This window comes from Canis aureus, chromosome 4, assembly GCF_053574225.1.
Source record: "Canis aureus isolate CA01 chromosome 4, VMU_Caureus_v.1.0, whole genome shotgun sequence".
Classification (NCBI taxonomy): domain Eukaryota; kingdom Metazoa; phylum Chordata; class Mammalia; order Carnivora; family Canidae; genus Canis; species Canis aureus.
Genome location: NC_135614.1, coordinates 72,238,699 through 72,251,726, shown reverse-complemented (window position 1 = coordinate 72,251,726; position 13,028 = coordinate 72,238,699). Strand labels below are relative to the sequence as shown.

Sequence of the window (13,028 nt, the reverse complement as noted above, 5' to 3'; positions counted from 1 at the left end):
TCGGGGAGCCGCAGCGCCGCGAGGTCTGGGTGTGAAGTGTGTCCCCTTCTCCCCTCCGCCCCCCCCCCCCCCACAAGCCACCTCCAGCACTGGGGACGTCGCCAACTGCTCCCAAGCAGCGGAGTGCCCCGGCCTGGCAGCCGCTCCTCCCCTTGAGGCCCTGCGGAGCCCGAGCCGGCGCGGGTCCCAGGGAGCGCTGGTCTTTTCCTGGAAGGACGCAGGAGGACACTGGTCTCGGTGTTTGGGATGAGGTGGCTGCTTTCCACTTGCCTTTGTCTCGCAGACCTGCTTGAGCTGCAGGTGGTTTACAGGGACCCGGAAGGAAATCTCTAAGCATGTGGTCGGGGGGCGAGGGGGGCCCGTGGGGGGTCCGAGCGGCCTACCTCCGAGCAAGGGCCCGGCCTGGCGACGGCCGCAGCTCTGCTTTAGCTCCAAGAGGACGGGATTGGAATGTCTCTGAGAAGGAAGGCCAGGGGGGCTCAAGAAATTTGCTCAAATAGCTTCATTTAGCAACAAAAGTAACAGGCGCCAGGCCAGGGGCTGAGGGGCCAAAAGCCCTGTTAGGACATGGGCTTCTGGAAGGCAGAGGCCGGTGAGGGGCTATCAGACGGAGAGAGTCGGGGAGAAGGGTGTGGATGCGAGGCTGCCGCTCGGTGACCTGGCCCCCGGCTGCACGTGTCCCGTGTTCCCGCTGAACTTCAGCTCCCAGCGGGGGGAGCGTGGGTGTGACAAGGGGGCGCCGTCAAGTTGAGCAGAAAATGCGCCCACTGGTTGCCCGGGCCGCAATTCTACCCCCCACGGATGAAGGAAACGGAGTGATCGCCTGGTCTGGCCCCTCAAACAGGGTTGGGGAGGTGAAGCGATTGGCCAAGTGTTGGGGCCTTAGTCACTGTGACCCGATTGCCTCTGGACTGGCAGCCTGAAGCCCTCGGGGTTTGCTCAGGGGCTTTGGGGCTGTGAGGCGGAAGGAGATGACATGACCTGGGGCCGCACAAGCATTGCTTTAGCGGCCCCCCTCACAGGCACGTGCCTACACGCATTGGCTTCGAGAACATTCACTGAGGGTTCGCTACGTGGGGGCCAAGCCCTGGATGGGACATGGGTGAGAAGACGAAGGATGGAGAAGAGCCAGCTCCTCCGGTCAGCGTCGGCCGGGGCTGCGGCCTCATCCGGCAGGCTCACCGGCCACCTGCTCCCGCAGAGCCGCAGGAGACCCCTTCGCAAGGCCCAGCGCTCCTGTGACAGCTCTGGTTAGGTGTAGGCCCACCCTAGATAATCGTCTTTTTGTGAACGCAAGTCATTGATGAGTAGCCTACTCATCTCGTCTCACTCCTGAGTCGGGCTCCCACTCCAGGGGTGGGGTGGAAGCAGGCCTCGGAGGCTGAGAATCTCGGGGACCATCTTAGAATTGTGCCTCCTACAACCCATCAACCCCAACTCCCCGGCTGTGCCACGTCCACACAGTACTTCGCCGGAACCCAGAGCTGTTTTCCTCAGACACTTTAGGTCATGTGCTCTCCCCTTCATGCCACGGTCGGCCACTGCCCTACCCTACAGGTCAAACCCAGACTCCCTGGGTAAAGGAACTTCTATTCCCAGAGTGCATCAAAATCTTTCAAAATCCCTATTATAGTTCCTGAAAGTTGTGTTTCCCTTGGGTCCAGGGACCCTTACCAATGACCAAGGGCTCACAATGTTGGTGGGGGTGCCCTGAGGGATGGGGGAACCCGAGCCAGGCAGCTGCCTTTTCCAAAGGCCACCCAGCAGGAGCCCCATCATCTTAGAGGAAGTGGCACGTAAGCAGAACTCTGCAATAGGTTGGCACCTTCATTAGTCAGTTGGCGGTAAAAGACCACATTTTATGGCTTAGAAAAGTCGACTGGGGAGTGCTTGACTGTAGTGTGCCCGTGGCGCCCAGTGTGAAGCTCGAGTGTTGGTTTCTAGTGCCAACCAAATCAATGCCAAGCATCTTTGCTGGCTTCCAGAGCCATCCTCTATTTAATGCAAGGTATCAACAGTTTTATAAATGAGCAAGCACAAAGGAATTCAATAAGGAAATTTAAATAATATATCCATACAGTAGAGTCTACTATGTCCATGAAAGAGCAATGCCGTGTAAATCCTACTGATATGAAAATATTTTCAAAATAAGTTATAAAAGAATCCGGTTTGAAAACAATATACAGTGTGACCCTCACAGACACGCACACGCGCATATGAAAATGCATCACTTTATGTACACATATTCACAGAGGAAAAGTGTCTGAAAGGATACAAGGCAAAAGTGTTAGAAATAGCTACTGTCGGGCAGCCCCGGTGGCCCAGGATTTAGCGCCGCCTGCAGCCTGGGGTGTGATCCTGGGGACCCGGTATCGAGCCCCACGTCGGGCTCCCTGTACAGAGCCTGCTTCTCCTTCTGCCTGTGTCTCTGCCTCTTTCTCTCTCTCTCTGTGTCTCTCACGAATAAATAAAATCTTAAAAAAAAAAAAAAGAAAAGAAATAGCTACTGTCGTACAAGATAGTATGATTTTATTTTCCCTTTTACTTATTTTCTAGATTTTCTTTAGTGAGCCTGTCGTGAATATTGTTTTGTTCGCTCGGAATCTCCCTTCCCTTCTTTCCGGAGACTGGTCCTCCTCCGACTTGGAACGTGCAGTTTTTGTAAAAGTGGCCCGTGAACAAGGCCTCTGTCCGGCCACGCGAGTGCCCAGGGACGGACACGAGGCTCAGCAGGCCCCCCGCGTCCCCACCGGGGGCCTCTGCCCTCCCTGACGGGGAGGCCGTGGGCTGGGAGGAGCCCCCTGACCTGAGAGAAGGCAGTTTGGGGTGCAGAGAAGAGCTGTGTCAGCCCCGGAGGGCAGTGGGGGGCTGCGGCCCAGTGTGGAACTTTCCAGGATTTACCTGCCCCCCAAGCCCACGTCTGAGACATGAGGCCAGGCTTGTCTTCTGGGGAAGCCGATACCATCCGAGGCCGAGGAGGGGAGGCGAAGCCTGGACGGCGCGGAGGGCCTAGCTGTGCAGCTGGTCACTTAGGGGGGGTCCCCAGAACCCGATCTGGAGAACGACATAGGTGGCGAAGCAGGAGATGCTGGGGTGGCAGCAGGGGGCTCTAGCCCGGGTCCCGGCTGCCGTTGCCAAGGAGCGGTGGGGAGGAGAGGGGGTCTCCGGGGGGCACAGGGGTGACCAGGGCTGGGCACCTGTGCCCTCGCAGTGGCCCCTCCTGCCCTCCCGGGGCCTGCACCCCAACAAGGCCCCGGCCTGCCCTGGGCGCCGCCAGGGCCCCCGCGGGTCACTGTCCACCAACGTGGCTCGGACTCCCCGGAGCCCCGGGAAGCCGGCACCCGAGGTCCAGTTATTCCCGGAGCCGCTGCGCCCATGTGCCACCCTGCGGTGGAGAGGCGCTTGGGGGGGCCCCGGCCCAGGGCCACCGACGGGGAGGGCTCAGGGAGGCCTGGTGCCCGGAGGGGACCCTCGGAGCCGCAGGCCCGAGGCTGGGGGAGGCTCCCGGGAGGGCGGGTGGGCAGCGGCGGGTCCCCTCGGGGCCACGGGGGTGGCGGTCGCACAGGCCCTGCCAGGGGCTGACACAGGGCCGCCGGCTTTCCTGGGGCTTCGGGAGGCCAGAGGTCAGCCCCCCGCGTCCCGGACTCGCTCTGGAATCCCCCCAAGAGCTGGGCAAGGGGAGGCCGCCCGGCCCCAGGGTTCAGGGAGGAGGAGAGCCAGGGCTCAGCTGCGCCCCCCCCCCCCAGAGGACGCGAAAGGCGCCACCAAGGGGGACAGAAAATTCAACTCCAGGCCCTTGGTGAGGGGCGCTGCGGATGGGCCACCTGGGAGCGGGGGTGCAGGTGCCTGGTGCGACCCGACCCGCCGAGACGAGGGCCCGGCTCCAGGCCTGGGTGCTGTCTGCCCAGAGGCTAGGCCGCAGCGGGCAGACAGAGGGACGCAGAGCGACGGCGCTGGCCCCGCACACTGCTGTCCCCTCGGGGAGGCTGAGGCCTCGGGGAGGCTGAGGGGGCCGCAGCCGCACCCCGCACACTCCACGCGCACTCACTGAACACGACTTCCACCTCCCGGTTTTTATCAAAATCATCCTCAACGGCTTTTCTTGTCTCTTTAATCTGAGACTAATCGCTCCGGGACAAAAATCCGCTCCGATTTAATCCCAAATCAGCTCAAGACATCTCCTGTTACATCAACTCCCTGCTTCTCAGAGACTGAGGAAATACTTTTAATTCGGTTTTTCCATTAGTCACTCCAGGCGAAGGGTGATGGATCAAATTTATAGGCCATTCAGAACCAATTCTCACACAGCTCTTCTGTAAAGACCTGGAGCCTGTGAACGAGCGTCAGTGACGTTGAATACTACACGTTAAAAGAAGTGCATCCAGCTGATACATATACCATTCCTGTCCTTTTGACCTTTTCAAAGTCCTTAGGGCTGATGGTGTTATACATCTTGGCCCAAGAATCCACCATCTGGGAAACAAATTATGCACGGACATCCCCCTGAAGGACAGGCCGTACGTACGTGCTCTACTAGACTTGAACACGGACGTGTGTTTCACAACTAATTCACAACTGGCCCATAGTTTCTTCAGGCTGAGTTGGAGCCCATTCATATTCTAGTCCTTACTCTGGGTAAAAGCACAGGCTACCCAGGTAGGACTAGAGACTTCTTTCTCTCCCTTATGAAGAGAAGTCACTTAAGATCACTTTCTACTTTAAAATTACCATTTTGCTGAATCAGTGACTGTTATTTCCAAACTCAGTGACTTTAAGTTAAACTAATTTTGATCTATTCTTAGAATCTTCAGAAATGTCAGGTTGTTTTCAGAGGAAAAAAATTACAAAACCATACTTTCAGGACCAGTGTTCATTTTTTGTTTTATGATGCTGGATTCCCACTTCGGATTATTTTTATGCTAAGTTCTCTTATACACAGAATACAGATTTAGTGCAACATATGGAAGAGTATGTCAGTGGCATGCCAACGTATTAAAATATTAAAAACTTAGGGGCACCTGGGTGGCTCAGTGGTTGAGCATCTATCTGCCTTTGGCTCAGGTCATGACCCCAGGGTCCTGGGATCGAGTCCCACATTGGGCTCCCCACAGGGAGCCTGCTTCTCCCTCTTCCTATATCTCTGTCTCTGTGTGTCTCTCATGAATAAAAATAAAATCTCTAAAAAAAATTTAAAAATGTAGTTACAACCCTATGTGATTGTCTCATAAACCCTGTTAATTCTAATGAGAAGTAACAGAAGTATTAACAACAAAACAGAGGCTACTTTTTCCTAAGTGCTTAAAACAGAAAACAAACAACAGTAATGCCCAAATCCATCAGTATAAGTTGTAAGAAAATATATTTATTTTTCCATGACAATACTATGATAAAATTGTTAAATACATGCATTTTAAAAACAAACATAAGTAACATCTTTAGAATTAAACAGCCAAGCACACTACTTTTACGTTTAAGGTGTCTTAGTAATAGGTTACTTATATTCTATGTTCTTGATATAACCATGTTCTCCAAAAGATATGGAAATTAAATTCTGAAATTATATGATATAAAATGTTCAAATTTTCCATTCTAACAGCAACGTAATCTCCAAATTTTCATAAGGCAGAAAATACTTCAGTTGTCATCTCTGTTAAGTCGAGTTGTTTTATTTCATATTAAACTTGGAATTCTGTGAATCAAACTGAATTACACAAATATACTGCAACCTATAGTTTGCTTCCTACTACAAGTGTATTTAAAGGTTTCCTTATATGATTAAGCAGGATTTTAGGTACAGAACATCACAAATGATAATTCGGGTTAAAAAAAAAAGTCTGTAGTGGTAACAATTCAAGAAACAGGAACAGGAACCGTTTGGGATGTGCAGTTTCTCCCTATCTTTCAGCTACATTTGCACACACCTGACCAAACAAAAATTAGTAAACAGTTATACTAGTATTTATAAAAAAAACAAAACAAAACTGAAAATATTTAACATATAACAACTCCTTTAAAAAGACACTCATTCTACAGACAACCTTATAAAAGACAAAAACTTCCTATCTGTTCACAGTATGTGTATTTTGTAAACAGTAATTCACTATAATGCAATTTCGAGAGTAAAAAAATGGCAATTTCCTAAACAAGAAGACGACCTCTGACTTATGGCCAACTAATGAGAGAGAAGAAAAGGCAACACATTCTTTTTGGGATAGTTGAGTATTTTAAAATGATTTTCAACCTCTGGACATACTTTTAAGGTGGTACCATCTCAAATTTTGTATGTCTTTATCCAGGCCAATATTTTTCAAGCAATTCTGAATTGAAATATATTTAAGAAAAAGTCATGCTCCTTTTTGAGAAAATAATAGGAAAGCACAAATGCGAATGCACAAATGCTAAGCACAAATGCACAGAATACTTCCCCTTCCACAACAAAAGGAATAGGGGTTTCTTATTGTGTTTTGTCTTCAACTATTCATAACATATTCACATTTTTCCAAACCATTATTTTGGAAAGAAATTAAATAGAAGGGTATATCATAAATAATGGGGAAAAGTTTTGGAATCAAATTGGCTGAATATTTGAGAAAAAATTTTTATGAAAATTATTTAGTATTGTTGTCTATGATTGATCACAAAAATACTAACGTTAAACCTAAGTTAACTTGTCCATGTTCCAATTTTATTGAAACGTACTGAATGTGGTACTGAAAACTGTATTATCACCTAGAAATCTTACCAAATCTCTTACAATGGAATGTTTAGGAGAAACAGTAAGTTCAGAAATTCAAAGTTACCCATTTTTTAAATGGTGTAATTCTGAAGGGAGGTATATTTTAGATGTGTAAGGAAATTCAGTACATTTAAATAAGCCATCCAACCAAGTATACAAAATATTTTTGGCTTAAGGGCAGCATAAGGTCTATGTTGTTAGTTGTTTGGCTTTTTAAAGTTCTGATTGGCTATTGCAAAGAAAATCTTAGAAATTATATGTCAATACAATACATATTAATTTCCTTATCAATTAAATATTAATTTCCCCAATTCACATCTAAAAACACATAGTTTTTAGGGTGTTCGGTTATGGCAACCAAAAAGTAATGTAAGTTATTACTGTTTTGTATGTGGTTAAATATTCAATCAGTGATAGCTTACTTATTTGAGAGATTTTGATTTTATTGTTTCTATGGTTCTTCAGCTGGGCACTTGTACAGTACAGAAAAACATTCAGGTTTCCCTCTTAAAACACTTTTAATTTTCACAAAAACGTTGCACAAAATTCGTCTTGCATTGGTAACTTCGGCCTACAACTTGAACACTTATAATCCAAAATATTAACATTCTTCATATAGGGAGAAACAAGCACTACTCGTGGTTTAAAATAACAGAAATCTGTCATAACTCAGTATCATAATTGTAAGAATTTGAATATATTCTAAATCAAATCACATCCCATGGAATTTTACCACACACAATAAAGCCTGACATATCAATAACTGAATGTTTGCCTTAATCCTCCATACAGGCATTAAAAATAGCTCATTTGTATTATAATTGGCATGAATATAATCATGTAATAATTAAGACAAAGGCACAAGTTGAAAAGAAATAAAAATCTCACCACCCCATCAAAATAAGAGGTTTAAATATTAATAGCCCTGGTACATAATCCATGAAGACGTAACTAGACCGAATTCAAACCAAGTGACTTGCAATGATATTCTAAGGTCATGTCAAAGGATGCATTTCCAGTAAGTTAGAAAATCAGTTTCTTCTGTGAAAAATTTTCTTCTGGAGATAAAAGGTAAGATGGGCATGGTACCCTAGAATTTTGTTTCAGCAGGAAATACCAGTTTAAAATAAATGCTTTGAAGAAATAGTTTTTAGCAAGAGAATGAATGAGTCCTTTTATTAAATAGTTAAGCTCACACATCAATGTATTATTGTTGGTTTGCTAGAACAATGCTGGTTGGTACAAACAGGTCCCAAGTTCTATACCCATCAAATAAAAAAGACACTATGGATACTCACAGTGAGGGAGTAATACGGTATCTAGGGATGCTTTTGCCTGAGTCTTTTTCCCAAGTTTTCACTCAAACTGGAGCTACTTCTCGAGGAGATTTGAATCTTTCAGTCTCAGATCTACATGCACTAGGCCCTGGTATATACCACCCTTATGAAAACCATTCAATCTGCACATTCTGGAGTGGGACTCAGAAACAGTTACTCACTGAACTTCTACCATGTAGCTAGTCATCTTTGTAATGAGCTAATGATCTCACATTTGACTTTTGAGATGCCTAACTTTAGACTTTCAAAATAAGAAAAAGGCATTTTAAAAAAGGTATGCACATTTTAGATGGTTCAAAACAGAAAACAGTAAAAATTACTTTAAATAGGAAAAAAAAAGTCTTATCAGATTATGTGCCTAAGCAGTAGAAAAACTTGAGATAACATTTTCTGCATTTTGATAAGTTAGGGAGTAGTTTAATTTCAAAATACCATGAAACACGGATTTCAAATTCCTTTTGGAAGAAAATATTCCCTGGTCTCCACTAACCTACAGTTATTCAAATGCAGACAGGACTGCAATGTTCTCTATACATGGGCCTATGGAGACAGTTAAGAAATTACAGGACTAATGGTTTCCAAGGAGAATACAAGCTGCATGAAGTTTTAACAATGTGACTCTTGCCACAGTTTCTGAGTGCAACAGTACTAGATGTTCTCTACCCGCAGTCCTTCAGATCCATGAGCCGTGAAAGTAATGCTGGTATGGAAAACGAGGCCGATCCTTTCGCCCTTAACCTTTTCCATGAATGGCTGCTTCAGAGTCTAAGCTGTAGAACACAGCACCCCTATCACCTAAGCACGCAAACACAACCATCCAGATACCCGGGGCCAGTCTCAAATCCAGGCTTCTGTAGTTCAACACAGTGATGATTTCAACTGTACATGGGCACTAATCCATGCAGGACATAATGTACAAGCTCTACCTAACGTCAAAATTCTAGCTAAGTCTTCTAAACATACTTTTATGCTAAATACTGTTTATCTAGGAGGGCCGCTCACAAGAGCAACCACCAGAATCTCCATTCCTCACAAGAGAAGCTCGATCTGAAATTGGCTTATGAGATATATGAAAATGTGTCCTAATATGAGGGCACTATTAGAGTGGGGCATAACTGAGTTCAGATACTTAGAATTTCTAATCAATGGCTAGGCTTTAGTTGAGGAGAGAGGGATTTCCCAATTATTTTCCCCGTCAGGAAGGGCTGAAGGGAACACATCTAGCCTTTAGCCTTCCCTCCCCCGCCACCCCAGGAAGAGGAGTTAAAATGATTGGACACAGCATGACCGCTACAAGCCTGCTTTTCACACCTGAGACTGGTCCCAGCATTGGCAGACAGTGCACATTTACCAGGGTCTCCAGTGCCACAAATGAACGGATGTGTGACCAAGGACGGTGTCTTCTCTCCTGGTGTTCAGGCGGCCCCCACATGCCCAGGTAGGCCAGCAGGGGAGGAGGGAAGTGAGAGGTAATGACTTCGGAAGTGCACAGTGGGTCTGGCTGTCTTCAATTTAGAGGGTAAAGACAAAGCAACTTGCTTTGGCCTCAGACATAAGCCACATGCTTCTAGGCATACAGCAAGTTAAAAAGAGCTTGCCCAGACTAAGTGTTACTCGGCTTCCCACTCACCTAGTGATCACTGTGTGCGGAATTCCAGGGGGGAGGGGAGAGGGGAGTAAGCAGCACTCTGAACCTTTTTCATGCAAGAATAGCAGTGAAGTCTTGGAGAAAGAACTGGAGAGCCAATGATATTCACTGTGAGCCAAACAAATGAGTCATCATCTAGGTTAGAAAGGGCCCCGGATCCGCATGGCCGCAGCTGCAATGCATATATACTGATGACAGAGCTCAAACAATTTCTCCTGGCCTTTTCCCATTCTCAGTTTAGTGTAGTTCAGACCAATACCCTTTGACCTTAGCCAACACCTATCCTAAAGAGATGAAGTACAGGATCCACCGGTTTCAATGGGAGACAAGGCAGGAGTTGGGAGCAGGAGGGGCACGGAAATGACAAGCTTCAGCAGGGAATGAAGGCAGCCCCAGGTCTGAGTGTCTGGGGTGCAAACGAAGGAAAGGAGCCCGAGAGGATAGATAAGAAGAGCGGACTGCAGGGATTGCTCTCGTTGGAGACATTTTTCATTGCTGAAAACCTCCAGGAGCTACGACAGGGTTTTAATATATACTGTCTGTGTATAAAATTGGTTCTGTTTCATTCCACCTGTCCATATGTCATGGAGCTCAAGAATTTAGGTGAACTCTAGCAACTGAAATCAGGATTTTGAGAACGCCCAAATGGATTCTACTCCTTGTCATCCTGCGGCTTTTTATCATGACGTGGGTGTTTTTTTTTTTTTGTTTTTGTTTTTTTGTTTTTTTTTTAATAAAGAAACACTAAGACCTAGAAGAAAAGATACACAATCCATGATCATCACAGAACCTCAGAGAGTAAAAAAACAAAAACAAAAACAAAAAAAAACCAAGCAGGCACATCTCGATGTATTCGGGTATTTCCATTTTTTTCTAGTACTTTGCCTTACCTGTCAAAAGACAGAATACATAGGCGACCTGGGGGTTGGGCAAATATAAGATATGCTTCTTAGTTTTTCATTCTGCTTTTCCAAAAACCACACTCACTCTAGGCATCACTCATGAAAAGCAAGGGTGGGCAGGTGAGGCTGCGAAGACACGCGGTCCTGGACAGCTCGCACAGCAACCGCTACGCCCTCACCACGGTGTGCCCACGGAGCAAACGGACACCGAGGCGGGCCCTATGAAACAGCCCTTGAGGACTGTTCCAGTAAGGAAGCATGATCTTTTCAGTTGCATATTTAAAATTTTGAGGACTGGATCAAATAGTCTAGACTGATGATCATCTCACAGGGAGAAATTGCCAAACTGCCTCATGAGGAACCTTTGCTACACGAAGTCAAAGATCATCACTGCCTGGGTGACTGGGGTTCCAGGGCATGGGGTTCTCGGGAGGTGATGAAACCGGTCAGGACCGTGCAAAGAGCTAATGCAGCGAGTCTGCTCAGGAATCACCTCAAATTGTAAATCACTGCAATTATGTTTATCAGAAATATTAAGTTTGCTCCTACACTTACAAAACTGACACGGTGTCACACAAAAAACCAGATTTAAAACAAAAAAAACTAGGTCTACAGTCTTTAAAAATTTGCCCTTAAATCTTAGGGCAACCAACCGCACTAAGGGAAGCTAGCATGCAAGCCACAAAGTAAGGGAAAGGTTTGTAAAACCTCCCGAAGCAAGACGACAGGATTCTAATTTGGGCTGGTCAGTGTCACGCTCATTTTCAAAGTTTGTACCCCTGAGAAAACTCTTTGATAACCATGATACAGTAGGCACAGAAATCAGCACACTTTATCAAACAAAACACTACAACAGCTGTCACTACATTAAAAATTATATTAATTTTGTGTAAGTGCCGCGGATAGAGGAGAATAATGTTGAAAGTTTTGAAATCTGTGCTTGGTTTTCCTCTAGCATGGAGCAAGTGTCAGGCAAATAAACATCGTCTGTTGCTTTTTGACATTTTTCTCCTGTGCCTGTAAATCGGCTTGCAATTCCATCCAGTACCCATAGGAGAAAACCATGAGCAGAACAGAACACGTTGCTGGGGGATTTGGATTGCATGGATGGGCTAGACGGAATCGGCCACGAAGTGCTTCCTGAAGGCAGAGCACGTGCGAATTCTTTGGCTCCCATCACAGATTGCTCCAAAACTTGAGTTGCAGGGACTGAATTTCTGGGTTACACTGCTCTGGCTGTGAGACTACGTTAAAAGCACATGAACACTTTTGAGTGTGACTCGCGCGCGGTGAGGCCCCCTCGCTAACAATACTTCACAGGATCCCTCCAAGATGCCCCGTGCTGGCACGGCAGCGCCAGAACCCAGAGCTCACTGAGATGGCAGACTGAAGTGACAAGGTGACTCTGTTAGTCATTTGGTTTGTTCTGAAAGAAGTTTGTAAAGGACCACCCTCCCCCACTGGATTTCGGAGAGTCTTCATCTTTAGGAGGAATCAGAAACTGTCGGGAGTTAATGGAGCAGGGGCTTCCAAAGGAGACAATTTCACTGTTGCTGTCCGTGGACCTGGGGGAGTCTGGAGATACTAAGTTCCAAGTGTTGACATTTGCCTGAGGTCTGTAACCCGCAGCTTTATCTAGGTCGTCCTCTGCAGCGAGGTCTTCTACAGTAGAAGTGACGGGGAGGTGCATCTGTGGCTTGTAGCCGGCCCCCCCGACAGGGTCATTTTCCTGTTCTTCCTCTGGTTTCGCTTGAGGCTGGTACATAGACTGGATGTCAATGTAAACGACTTGAGAGGCTCCCCCCGCCTCATCTGTGCCGGGGTTCGGCGTTTCCTCCTCAATGACAGGGGGGCAGTAGGACACCACCACGTGGTTCTCAGCTTCCGCATCAGAGCTCTCTTCCGGACGCTCAGCTATGGGAGAGATTATTTCTGTGTCTTCTATTTTCGGAACTGCTGATCGAGTCTCCAGAACCTCAACGTTATTTGGGGTACAAGGATTCATTTCCAATGTTTTGAGAGCACTGTTTCCCTAGAAATAAATGATAAAACAATGATTAAGAAGAGTGCTAAAAGCCGCCGCCACAATGCCCTTCCTACAAAAGGGGCATTATCTTCAATATTTTTCACACAGCTACTTATAAAAATGTATCTCTACTATTCTGCAGTGCATACTAGAACATAGTTCCTTTTTTACATATCAATATGTTCCTTGCTATTAATAGCAGTGGAAAAAAGAGCATGGTGAAAACAAGTTAAAATGCAGAATTGTAGAAGTTCAGCAGATGTTAAAGCATTGCTCTTTGCTTCACACATTTTATACTGGATGATATTTGCATGCTAAAAACTTTTCACAAAAGATGAAAAAAATGAAGCCAGTACTAAAAGATAAATGTAAGAAAATA

The 13,028-nt window shown here is 46.3% G+C and overlaps 1 protein-coding gene across 1 annotated transcript in view; it reads right to left on the bottom strand.

Moving 5' to 3' along the window:
• Positions 1 to 5,342: 5,342 nt before the first annotated feature.
• Positions 5,343 to 13,028, bottom strand: part of LIFR (LIF receptor subunit alpha) — a 77,111-nt gene continuing 69,425 nt past the window's right edge. Inside the window, exon 20 of the mRNA XM_077896163.1 lies at positions 5,343 to 12,655. Coding sequence (XP_077752289.1) covers positions 12,032 to 12,655 — 624 coding nt within the window. The 3' untranslated portion in view covers positions 5,343 to 12,031. The remainder of the gene's footprint in view (positions 12,656 to 13,028) is intronic.